At 43.7% G+C, this 13,733-nt stretch overlaps 1 protein-coding gene across 1 annotated transcript in view; it reads left to right on the top strand.

Annotated features, from left to right (window-relative positions):
* Window positions 1-504: 504 nt before the first annotated feature.
* The window catches only part of LOC134087335 (NACHT, LRR and PYD domains-containing protein 3-like), a 32,177-nt gene continuing 18,948 nt past the window's right edge, over window positions 505-13,733 (top strand). Inside the window, exons 1-5 of the mRNA XM_062540774.1 lie at window positions 505-573; window positions 2,908-3,041; window positions 5,461-5,616; window positions 7,931-8,044; window positions 9,282-9,395. Coding sequence (XP_062396758.1) covers window positions 5,462-5,616; window positions 7,931-8,044; window positions 9,282-9,395 — 383 coding nt within the window. The 5' untranslated portion in view covers window positions 505-573; window positions 2,908-3,041; window position 5,461. The remainder of the gene's footprint in view (window positions 574-2,907; window positions 3,042-5,460; window positions 5,617-7,930; window positions 8,045-9,281; window positions 9,396-13,733) is intronic.

Below are 13,733 nucleotides of genomic sequence, written 5' to 3'. Positions count from 1 at the left end.
CCCTCTGCTCTGCTCGTTGTTGGCTCTAAAACAAAATCTAAACTAAGATTAGTAAACCTAGAGAGTTACAGCCATGTCAAGATTAACGTCATTTTCAGTATAGTGTTTTAATGTGCACTTCGGTAGGCCTACCTAGGCTACACAAAGAAATTAAATATTGTTCCCTTGTCGGCATCAAACAAGGTAATACATGTAGGCTATTACAATAAATAGGAGAGTAGCAGCTTGTGCACAACAGCAGCACAGTAGCCTAGGCCTTGTAAAGTGCAAGTGAAATGCAGTCATAGTCCAAATAAGTGCAGTTCAGGCACAGGGGGTAGGCTACAGTCCATTTAACATCCCAACATCGTGTGGAAAGTAGCCTGCTGGATTTGGAAAGGAGGTTCCTGTAGCACCTCACGGGGGAGCAGAGAGGCACTGGTGATCTTGCTGGCTGTGTTATGGGGTGTGTGTGGAAACGTAGCGTTTGCCCACGTGATGAACGCGGAACAAGTGAAATCGAAAGTAAATCTCAAGAGACATCGTAACAGAATCTGGTGTTCGGGCAAGAATATTTCGGACGTTTTTATCGGGGTAAGTAGACAAAATGAGTTAAATGTAAGGTTGTGGTCGATTACACTTAAGCGTTAATGTCGGTTTCGTAGCCTGGAGATAATAGGCTACGTGCACGAAATGCTCATTTTGGGCAAAAAGGAGATCTAGGGCTAGGCCTACTCTCGTCAACAGCAAATAGATTTGATGTAGCACGATAGCTTACAGACTGTTGACAAACTATAGGCCTACACCAAAGTCTTTTTAAATAAGTGTCTCTGCCTACACATTATGGCGCATGACAGCAAGAAGGCCATTGTTGGTAGGCCTAACCTACAGAGTTATAGGTGGAATGTGGCCTAGCAGCATAGCCTACAGTACGCCCGGTGGTGGCTGTGCACGTAGGCCTAATCTTTGAGCTAGCCCCCTTTTAGGTCATCTAGTAGGCCTACCATGTAAGGGGAATACGTCTCATAGTGATTTTGACAAGGCAATCCTGGAATTAGAAAATGTCTGATAGCATTGAATTTATGTTTTTGTCAGCCTTTATGTCCAACATGTAGGCTACGGATGGATATCTTAGGTGAAGGCTAAACATTTTAACTTATAGATATTCCCACAAAACGTAAATGCCTGATGATTTACATTAAGTCAATATTTAGTAGGCCTATTAAACTCTTTGAAATGTACAGTAGGCCTATGTAAGTAAATTAACCATATGAGGCATTATGACAGAATGCTAGGGGGTCTGGGGGCTATTGTAACTTGTGACTTAAAATATATATTTTGAAGGGTTCAGCTGCAAAACCCTCTAAATCTGTTTGACCACTTTTCTTTTAAATGAGCATTTTAAAGGTTTTTGTCTACAAATCAATATTTCAGACCAGGAAGAGAGTGGTATTTGGCGTGTTTTGAAGCAATATTATTCAATTAATATAGTGTGGAGACCATTCACTCACCATTGTTATCTCATTTTTGATTTGATCTCTTTGCATAGACAACATCAGTATAGCAGCTCCTGAGCAACTTTAGCCTGGCAGCTTTAAAAGAAAAAAAAAGTCACCTCTGCATGATATTCAGTGGGTAGGAAAATAAAAATATTAAATACACCCAAAGCTGAAAACCCTTAAGGGACATGAAACTAGCTGTCAGAGCTACGTGACTACATGCACAGACTATGTGACAGTATGCACACAATGAAAGCAGTCATAGAACCACAGCCTTCCTGTGTGTGTGCGTGCGTGCGTGCGTACGTGCGTGCGTGCGTAACTCCTTTAACGTACAGCTATGTGACTACATGCAGAGACTACGTGATCACATGCACAAATTCAAATGAAAGTAGCCAAGACATAAAACCACAGCCTTCCTATTTGTGTGGAAATAGGCTGGACTAGTCTACTGAAATCTTTCCACACTTTTAAATAAATCTGTACAGAGTGCAGTATAATCCTCAACACATTTACATATTAATTTAGCAGATGAGGCTTACAAAGGCCATTCTCATCAGAGCAATGACTAAAAAGTTACTGTAAAAATGCAAAGCAACTTAAGATAACTTTACATTTAATTTTATATTCATTATGGTGTTTCAGTTAGAAATGAAATACATCCCAGACTTTTTAAGGGTCCTCCTCCTCCCTTGAGGCCCTATGAGTCCCCTGCCTGTAATAGCCTCCCTGCACAGGGGTATAATATACTGTACAGGTTCATAACGCACAATATGCTACTGCTAATGCAACGCTACCACTTATTTTCTAACTCTAGGGTGGTACACTTTGCCAAAATTCACTATGAGACGTATTGCCCATAATAGCCTTATTGCCCTCAGATAATAGCCTACTAACCAATCCCTCTGACTAAGGGACTAATTAGTGGACTGTAGAACATTTTTACCCACTTGATCTACGTGGAACAAGAAACTGGTGTTTGGGCAAGGAGATTTCGGACGTTTTTTTGGGGTAAGTACTACTGTAGTTAAAGTGAGTTAAATGTAGGGATGCACCAATCCAACTTTTTCAGCCTTGATACCGATACCGTTGCCTGGGGTCTGTGTATCGGTCGATACCCGATATCGATGCGATGCCATTGTTGAATTAATAAAATGTATACCTCACCAGGCTTGATTTAAACATTCTTTTAAACATTCTTTCCCTAACTACACACACAGTTCACACAGAGTTTGATACCAGCAACAGGTTATACAGATGCCGTAGATATATAAAAACTATGATAGAAAACTTCTTCTGAAAATTCTTATTGTGCGTAAAACTGTGACTGTGCGCTGAGTTATAAAACCTGTGAGGAGACGACCTTTGGCCTCTAGAGGGAATCATGAGCAGAGTGATCATTAATCATTAACAGAACGACCTCATACAGATGTCCTGCTTGTCGAAGTTCACTGAGTCGGGCGCCATCTTCAAGACAACATCCACTTGAGAGCTTCAGAGATCCTCCTGCCTTCTGAAACATGTGAGAGTGGGGAGAAGGGGACAAGACAGCACACTGAACAGGTAAGGTGCCATTCACTTCAAATCATGACAATTCTGAAGATGAGCCACGTATCATAGGCCGCAATGGGCTCCATGGTCTTGTGTTGCTGTGTGGTTCATGAGGTGTGTAAACAAATTGTGTGTGTCTGCTGTTAACCCTTAGATGCATAAGTGGGGTCAAAAATGACCCCAGAGGTCTTCTTAATTTTACATTTTTTTCATTTAACCTTCCATGTATTCCTCAAATAGGTTGTCTTTGTCATGAGGCCATTTGGATTTGTGTCTAATTATTATATTTTTAAAGTAATTTCATGTTTTGTATCAATACCACCGATCCGCATACGTGGGGTCAAAAATGACCCCAAGCATTTTCTATGGAATTTCAAAAGTTAACCCTAGGATCTTTTGATTTTTATCAAGTGTGGCAGTAAGGTATACATTTACTGTTGATTATCACATCTCATGTCAGCAGTCGCACCATCCTGAAGGCTATTTTTACACAACAACATAAATCTAAGTATCATCATATAATGTGGCGGCCAAGCATTCATAGCGACGTCGCTTTTTGATCCTTCGATGTCCACTCTTCCTATCATTGTGAAGCAGAATTCACCAAGCGATATTTACAGAGGGATTTGTTGATATAGCGTTCTTGGCCTGATTTGTATGACTTTTTATGCCTAAAAATAGGGCGAAAATTCATTTTTTAAGCCAATTGGCAGTATTTTCTGATTTACTGGATAACAAAAGAAGATATTCATAATCACCTCTGTAAATGTTTTTTTATTTGATATATTAACATTACAAAAAAACAATTTTCAACCTGGCTTTTTCCAATGGTCAGATTCTTCGCATCAAAACATATATGCAAATTAGCGCATATTTAATTACACATGACCTAATTAGCATATTTAAACATAAATACAGAAAACTTGCAATACGTTTTTTTTCTCCTATTTATGTGAGTATTCAACTGGTAAAGTTTCATGAAGATATCTCTAAGTTAAAAATTTTACCCTATTCACCTATGTTGAGATCATTTTAGGATGTTTACCTTTTTAGCCTTTCTAAAAGCTGTTTTGTAATAAAATGTTAATAAAAAGTGATACATCATATGTCCAACATGAAATAATAATTTCTTTGACAAATATATAATAAAAATCATCATCTTTAACCAAAATGAAAGACATTATTTGAGTTTAAAGCAAAAAACGCATGCATTCTAATTGGGGTCATTTTTGACCCCACTCATGGAAGAGTGTAGGTATTGGTAGCCTATGCATCTAAGGGTTAAGGGATGAACATCACATCTCCATGGATTTCATTCTGTCTCTTTAATGAGAGTTGGGTCATTCCACGTCAAATCAACCAGAGCCCACACACTTGCGTCTCAAAAAAATCTGAAAAAAATACCATGTGCACCTATGTTACCCAGGAGACACTCTGTAAAATGTTTTTGCGCTAAGATCAACACTTTTCAAGTAACAGCCAGTTTTATGGGGGGAGGGGGGTGTCAAATTTGTTCTGCCTCTTTTTTTTGTCAAAGTTCACAAGCTCATTGCTCAAGAACAAGAATCTGTAGGAGGCTCAAATGTTGCAGGCTGGTGCATAAATAGGAAGAGTATGCAGTAAAATCACCATGAGTAGTCTGGATGATCCTGCATGGTCATAGCAGTCCCTCAAAGTTGATCAAAATTGTATTGGAGTTCTTGGCTGGGCTCTGTTTAGGCCTTCAGAAGACACATTTTTACTCAACATAGGCTCTTGGGTTTTTTTTGTTATAGAGATAAGTAGAAACACTCTCCAAAAAAGCAATGAAGAGAAAGGAAAATCCATCAGGGACTGAACAGCAGACCTCACAAGTTTGAAAAATAAATGTGGATCTCATATTCAGAGCACCCTTACACCTTGTGGGAATATACAAAGATTTTTTAAATATTTTTTTCTATAATCACGATTTTTTTGAGACGCAAGTGCGTGGGCTCTGGTTGATTTGACGTGGAATGACCCAGTTGCCTAAAAATAGTTACGCTGGATTTGAGAAAGTCTTAGCTGGAGCGGCTTCATGAGCTTCCTGATAAATGAAAGAATAGCTTGTGCTTCCTCTCTCTCTCTCTCTCTCTCTCTCTCTCTCTCTCTCTCTCTCTCTTTCTCACACACACACACACACACACACACCCACACACACACACACACACACACACACACACACACACACACTGCACTCTGACTGGCTAGTTGGCCCAATCACTAGGTGCCAAGGCGCACCACTGGGGCAGCTCAGGAGGACTTCTAACTTGCTGAAGCTGACCCTCCATATCCTGACCCCTGGGTACACATCTCTCTCTCACACACACACACACACATGACACATACACACACACACACACACACACTCTGTTTATTTTTTGTTTATCTCTGTTTCTCATTGATTGATTAGGATGGATGTCCCTCAAGAGGTTGAGGATGCTGTTGGTGGAAATCAGACAGGCAGAGCAGCATGTGCCGTGTCCAGCCACGTGTCCCTGAAGAATGAGGAGCCCATCACTGATGGACATCTGGGGGTCAGCAAAAGAAGAGTGCTGTCTCATCCAAGGTGAGTTCCAAGGTGTTTCCAAGACCCAAGATCCATCAAGGGCCCTACAGTATCTTACAGTGGGGTCACTGGGGTGTGAGGCGCAAGTTGTGGTCAACACAGTTATCATCCCACCATCAAGTCATGTTGAGCTGCCAGCTTGCTGTGGTATGAATTGAATTAATATGCTTTCTGTTTTTTTTATTATTTAAAAATCTAAATAAATCCAATGCCAGTGTCTATACATGGAATAGCGACAGATCTGGGTAGTCTCTAGACATAAACTATATTTAGCATTTGTGAATGACACTTGACCATGATGAATACTTAATTATAAATAAAGGCAGTGAGAAATCCTGATAATAGAGCAGGCCTCATAGGGTTAATGAACCCTGCACACCCCCAGGGCATGAACCCTGCACACCCCCAGGCCATGAACCCTGCTCTGCACACCCCCAGGGCATGAACCCTGCACACCCCCAGGCCATGAACCCTGCACACCCCCAGGGCATGAACCCTGCTCTGCACACCCCCAGGGCATGAACCCTGCACACCCCCAGGGCATGAACCCTGCACACCCACAGGCCATGAACCCTGCTCTGCACACCCCCAGGGCATGAACCCTGCTCACCCCCAGGGCATGAACCCTGCACACCCCCAGGCCATGAACCCTGCACACCCCCAGGGCATGAACCCTGCTCTGCACACCCCCAGGGCATGAACCCTGCACACCCCCAGGGCATGAACCCTGCACACCCACAGGCCATGAACCCTGCTCACCCCCAGGGCATGAACCCTGCACACCCCCCCCCCCCCCCCCCCCCCCCCGCCCCTCCCCCCAGGGCATTGAACCCTGCACACCCACAGGGCACGTCAATGGGAAACGAGGTGTGTTGAGGCGCATGATCACACATTTCTATTTTGAAGCCACTGAAAATGTCACTGATCAAGAAAAACCTCAATTGGAAGATGCAGTATTACAGTATTTTCCCATTTTATACGGTATGTATATTGCACATTTAAAGAGTGCACTGTCAAGAAGGCCAGTGATCTGCCTAGTCCTGAGACCCTAGCAATGAGTCTCCAGCAACACAAGGCAAAGACAGCGCTGGTGTGCTTGGATGAATGTCCTTAAAGGGGATTTTCGGGGCTCATGCTCGTCGCCAAATATGTGGTCAAAATTATTCCAAGACAACTGGTGTGAGATTGCAGCTTTATTCACGATACCGGGAGCATGTTACTCACCTGAAAGTCAAAGTAACAAGCCCACACATCTGTGGGTGAAACCCGTTCTTGACTTATACCCTTAAAGGGATAGTTCGGGTTTTAAGACACAAAGTTATATGGGTTCCCTGTCAGCAACGTTGTGCATCAGCACTGACTTACCCCCCGACAGCGTCCTGTGAGCCGAGATCCAGCCGGTTTTTGATCGTTTTTGATGCTGAAGAAAGTAGTCCGGCAAGTTTCTGGGGTCACGAAAGTAAAATGTTTTTCTTCTCAAAACCATATGCGTTCAACAGAGTGATATATTTGCACCACAAAAACGTTGTCCAGCTGTCAGTAGCGTGCAGTGATAGGAATCGCGAAAAAATAAGTAAGTGATAACGAGGTTTGAATTTTTCCTGGACAACATTTTTGTGGTGCAAATATATCACTCTTTTGAACGCATATGGTTTTGAGAAGAAAAACACTTTACTTTCGTGACCCCAGCAACTCGCCGGACTACTTTCTTCAGCATCAAAAACCGTCTGGATCTCGGCTCACAGGACGCTGTTGCGGGGTAAGTCAGTGCTGATGCACAACGTTGCTGACAGGGAACCCATATAACTTTGTGTCTTAAAACCCGAACTATCCCTTTAACACACACACATGGAAAATCATTAGATACACTTTGGTGAGTCTTTAACCACCTGGTAATTAACAAAGATAAGAATGTTTACAAGAACTCCTCAACCTAAACCGTGTTTGTGTTTGTATGCCATGGGGTCACCATGGGGTCACCATCCTCACATTGCCACAGCAGGGGTTTTGGCTATCTCCACATTCCTAAGGCCAGGATGGCAACTAGAGTTCATTCTATAAGTAAGCTATAGTCAATGGTTAATACAAGAGTTCATTATAAGCTATAGTAAATGGTTAATACAATGACATACATAACATTTATCCCACAAACATGCTCCCAGTGTAGCACTGTAGCTGCCTGGCTGCTTTAGCTGTTGGCTGCAGCAACTTGAGTGGTAAAACTGTTTTCATTTGCCGACATGCTAACCTTACTGACTATTGTGAAGCTGTGTTGGATCAATCTATGATGTATGTTGTATCCTTGTGTATCCAGACCACAGACACACAGACCAGTGTCTCCAGTGCCCAGCTGTGTGTCCATGAAGAGTGACCGGTCCATGGGACATCCAAACAATTTCAGCAGTGGACCGCCAAAGTCCGATCCAAAGTGAGATTTCAGCTTTTTACGTGTGTGTGTGTTTGTGTGTGTGTGTGTGTGTGTGTGTGTGTGTGTATGAGAGAGAGACCCTCATAATTTCAACAGTGGACCACCACTGATCCAAAGTGAGGTTTCAGCTTTTTACGTGTGTGTGTGTGTGTGTGTGTGTGTGTGTGTGTGTGTGTGTGTGTGTGTGTGTGTGTGTGTGTGTGTGTGTGTGTGTGTGTGTGTGTATGAGAGAGAGAGAGACCCTCACAATTTCAGCAGTGGACCACCACAGTCTGATCCAAAGTGAGGTTTCAGAAGTCAAAAGTAGAATCGACGATGCAGCCACACCCCCAATGTCACGTCCAGCATGTATGCCCAAGACGCAAAAGCACACACATGTTAAACTGCAGCATCAACACTCCTCTAATTTTAGGCTGCAGCCAGTTAAAAGAAGGCCCTCTTGTTACTCTGAAATCACGGGTGTGGAAGTATTTTTGCGTTCATTCACATCAGTTAGCCTATCACCAATTTAGCCTTCTCAACTTAGTCAGTAAAAAGATGATCTAGTTAGCCTACAGTCCAAAATGACTTTAAGGGTTAAAATGCACATTGCTAAGTGATTATTCCATGAACACTAACCTTGGGTCTCTTCAGAGTGTGCACAAACATTCAAATTATCATTCTGTGTTGCTTCATTTCATTATGTTCACATGTCTATGTTTAACGTTTCTTTTACAACCTCACGGCTGGAACGGTTTCAAAATAAAAATGCCTTTAAAAAAAAAAGCCCCCCGAAATAGAATTGGAAAAGGGAAAAAAAAAAATAATAATACTAATAATAACATAAGGAATGCATTAATAAAAAATGGTTGCTTTAAAATCAAAAATTAAATTGAATTGAGGATTTGGAGAATCGTGACACCCCTAGAAATGAGACATAAAAAACTACAAATTTGACTTGCTTCGATGTCGCAATACATCATACTTTCATAAAATCATGCAACACACTCTACCTTGTCTGTGGACATCATTAGTTGCTGGATAAACAACTAGTGTGCCTGCAACAGAGGAAAAGTGCTTTAGTGTTGCTTTAAAGGGGATTTTCGGGGCTCATAAACATGCCCTCAGTTTAGCACTGTAGCTACCTGCCTGCTTTAGCTGTTGGTGGAAGCAACTTATTGTTTTTGTTTGCCGACATGCTAACCTTTCAACTGTGTTGGATCAATCTATGCTGTATTCTGTCGTCTTGTGTATCCAGACCACAGACACACAGACCAGTGTCTCCAGTGCCCAGCTGTGTGTCCATGAAGAGTGACCGGTCCATGGGACATCCAAACAATTTCAGCAGTGGACCACCACAGCATTATCCAAAGTGAGATTTCAGTTTTTTACTAGTGTGTGTGGGTGTGTGGGTGTGAGAGAGAGACATAATTTCAGTAGTGGACCACCACAGTTTGATCCAAAGTGATATTTCTGTTTTTGTAGCCATTGTGTGTGTGTGTGTGTGTGTGTGTGTGTGTGTGTGTGTGTGTGTGTGTGTGTGCGCGTGTGTGCGTGTGTGCGAGAGGGAGACCCTCACAATTCCACCACAGTCTGACCCAAAGTGAGAATTCAGCAAGTGTGACTGTCTGTGTGTGTGTGTGTGTGTGTGTTCATTTGTTAACATGTTTGTGCATGATTTTGTGTATATGAGAAGTAGAGAGAGTGAGAATTCACCTTTTTAAGTATACAAAAGTAGACAGGTGTGTGTGTGTGTGTGTGTGTGTGTGTGTGTGTGTGTGTGTGTGTGTGTGTGTGTGTGTGTGTGTGTGTGTGTGTGTGTGTGTGTGTGTGTGTGTGTGTGTGTGTGTGTGTGTGAGAGAGAGAGAGTTTGTGTGTGTGTCATAGAGTTTGTGTGTGTTTGAAGGAGAGGGTATATAGACATGCTAACTATTGTTAGTATTGTGAAAATGTGTCGTCTCAATCTGGTAAAAGTGCTGTGAAAAGCATTTACCCCCTTCCTGATTTCCTCTATTTTTTGAGTTTTGAAATGTTTTTATATGATTTTTTAAAAATGTTTTTAAATAATTTCATTTATAGAAGGAAAAAGCTATCGAACCCTACCTGACCCTCTGTGAAATAGTAATTGCCCCTTTAGTTACTAAATTAACCAATTAACCACATTTAATTGACCATTTTTGTTCAATATCACTGGACACTCCGGTATGATTACTACCAACCCTGTTGAATCTAAACATCAATTAGAACCTGTCTTGCAATGTGAAGTTGCCTAAAAGGTCTCAAAAAGCAGCACATGATGCTGCAATCTAAAGAAATTCAGGAACAGATGATAATAAAAGTCACTGACATCTATCAGTCTGGAAAGATCCTCCAAGATTGCATCAACAACTCACCCAGGAGGTCACATAAAACAGACTCACATCTTTAGAACTGCAGGCCTTAGTTAAGATGAGTGTTCATGATTCCACAATAAGGGCAACAATGGCATCCATGGGATAGTTGAAAGAGGAAAAACACTGCTGACCAAAAAGAACACAAATGCTCATCTCACATTTGCGTGGTAATGGCGGCGCGCGTGAGTGCAGCGGCTGTATGCTCTCCCGTTCGGTGCTTTTTGTTTATTGATTAAGTATGGCAATTTCAGCTCAGCACAGCGGGTGTATAATCGCTCGAACCTGATCCGAATTGGACTACAAAGCAGTGTCGCAATCACAGAGTGTTTCCAGCGCAACAACATACCACTGGAAAAATCCAGGTTACCGGGGTCTCCTTGGATTGTTGTCGGCTCAGACAGGCGAAGGCGGTGGCGGAGGGAAAGGAAGCAAACGTGGATGTCGGGCGGGTCTACTGGCAAGGCTAAAGAAGAATCCACATAAGCCCCCGCTCCCCAGCCTCTTCCTTGCTAATGTAAGATCCATCGTACACAAAATGGAGGACCTAGAGCTGCGGATGGCAACTAACAACTTTGTACGGGATTGTTTTGTGATGATCCTGACTGAAACATGGCTCAGTCCCGCTATCCCTGATAACGGCGTCCAGCTAGCTGGCCGAACCACACACAGACACGACAGAAGCAGCGACTCTGGAAAAAGTAAAGGAGGCGGACTCATTATCTACATTAACAATGACTGGTGTTCACAAAGCCAGGTAACACAGATATTGTTCCCCCCATATCGAAGTACTGACTGTCACTTGTCGCCCATTTCATTTGCCCAGAGAAATGACAGTAGTAATCATCATGGCTGTTTACATTAGCCCCGACGCTAATGTCAGCATAGCCCTTAACTATCTCCTTGGGTGCATCAGCAAACAGCAGCAGGCACACCCAGATGGGGTACACATATAGTAGCCTAGCAGGTGATTTTAATCGGGCATGTCTAAAAACAGTCCTCCCTAAATTCACCCAGTATGTGAAGTGTGCCACCAGGGAGAGCAATACACTTGACCACGTTTATTGTAACATTAAACAAGCATATAGAGCAGTGCCCCAACCACACGTTGGCATGTCTGACCATCTCTCACTGCATCTTATACCAGCCTACGCCCCCCTTAACAGGAGAAACAAACCTGTTATCAGAAAAATCAACATCTGGCCAGAGGACGCCCTACCCATGCTCCAAGACTGCTTCGAGTCTATTTGAAAGCCCGGATTTGGATGTATTCAGAGACAGTTCTATCTTACATTACATTCTGTGCAGGCACTGTTACCACCACTAAAAGGACTAGGTTCTTCCCAAATCAGAAGCCCTGGATGACTAGTGAAGTGCGGCTCTTGATCAGGGACCGCAACACTGCCTTCAGGTCACAGTACAGCACAGCCAGAGCCAAGCTCAAGAGGGGCATAAAAGCTGCAAAGGCAGCATACAAAACAAAAACTGAAGGACAGCTTGTGGACAGAAATCCACGTCGAGTGTGGCAGGGATTACAGCAAATCTCCAACTACAAGGGCCACAACATCACGCCTACCTCATCCGACACCGCAATGGCCGAGGAACTAAATAGTTTCTTTGCCCGGTTCGAGGTGAGTGGACAAACTACACCCCCCCTGCCTTCACCAACACCGCGCTAACCCTGCATGAACACCAGGTGAGGAGGGCTCTGAAACAAGTCAACCCAAGGAAGGCAGCTGGACCAGACGGTGTGCCGGGAAAAGTACTCAGGGCCTGTGCAGACCAACTAGCAGGTGTCATCACTGAAAGTTTCAACATCTCCCTGACCCGAGCTACAGTCCTGCTGGAAATCAGCAACCATCATTCCAGTCCCAAAGACTTTAGGCCTGTCGCACTCACCTCAGTGGTGATGAAATGCATGGAGAGGCTGGTTGCCCAGCACATCAAGGCCCGCCTCCCACCATCATTTGACCCCCACCAGTTTGCTTACAGGGCAAACCGCTCCACAGAGGACGCGATAGCCATCACCCTCCACTCGACACTGAGCCATCTCGAGCACCCAGGCAATTATGCCAGACTGCTCTTCATAGATTTCAGCTCAGCCTTCAACACAATAATACTGGACATTCTAATCAAAAAACTCCTGGGTCTACACCTCCCCCCCTCCACCTGTGCTTGGATTAAGGACTTCCTTTCCAACAGACCACAATGTGTTAGGCTTGGCCCCAACCTCTCCCCCCCGTCACACTCAGCACTGGTTCTCCCCAGGGCTGTGTGCTGAGCCCACTCCTCTACACACTGTACACATCAGACAGCACCCCCTACCACTCTTCCAACCTCATCATAAAATTTGCCGATGACACCACTGTGATCGGACTGATCTCTGGCGGTGACGAGACACAGTACAGGGATGAGGTTCTGAAGCTGTCATCGTGGTGTGCCTTCAACAACCTTCTGCTGAATACAAACAAAACCAAAGAGATCATCATAGACTTCAGACGCAATAGCCCAGCACCTGCTCCATTCAACCTGAATGGGGATTGTGAGGAAAGGGTCTCCTCATCATTCAAATTCCTAGGGGTACATATCTCCGAGTAACTGTCATGGTCCACGAACACCACAGCAATAACAAAGAAGGCCCAGCAGCGACTTCACTTCCTGAGAATTCTCAGGAAAAAACATCTTGAACAGAAGCTGCTGGTGTCCTTCTACCGGTCAGTAATTGAAAGCATCCTCACATATTGCATCACAGCCTGGTATGCAGGAACTACAGCGGCAGAACGGAGGGCAATGCAGAGGGCTATAGGCACAGCCCAGAAGATCATAGGCTGCCCCCTGCCTCCTTTGGAGGATCTTGCCAACCACCGCTGCATTTCCAGGACAGGATGCATTCTCAAGGATGTTTCCCAATTCCCACCCTGTCCACCACCTGTTTCAACTGCTCCCCTCTGGGAGACGTTACAGGTCCATGAGGGCACGTACCACCAGACTTACAAACCGTTTCTTCCCTTGGGCCATACGGACACTGAACAGACAATAGCCCCCCCCCCCCCTCTTGCCATTAAGGTTGGAACCTGCTGCTAGGAAAAAGCTTCTATTCTATTCTATTCTATTTGCCAAAAAATATCTTGATGACCCCCAAGACTTTTCGGATAGCATTCTGTGTACTGATGAGTCAAAAGTGGAACGTTTCAGAAGACATGGGTGTCATTATATTGTAGGAATAATATGTCTTAGAATAGTTCTTTAACATTGTGCTCCAACAGAATGTCACTAACTCTGAAACGCTGAAACTCTGGGAATCAGCCCAGGTAGCAACA

This window comes from Sardina pilchardus, chromosome 1 (assembly GCF_963854185.1).
Source record: "Sardina pilchardus chromosome 1, fSarPil1.1, whole genome shotgun sequence".
NCBI classification, from domain to species: Eukaryota; Metazoa; Chordata; class Actinopteri; order Clupeiformes; family Clupeidae; genus Sardina; species Sardina pilchardus.
This window is presented reverse-complemented; position numbering and strand designations above follow the sequence as displayed.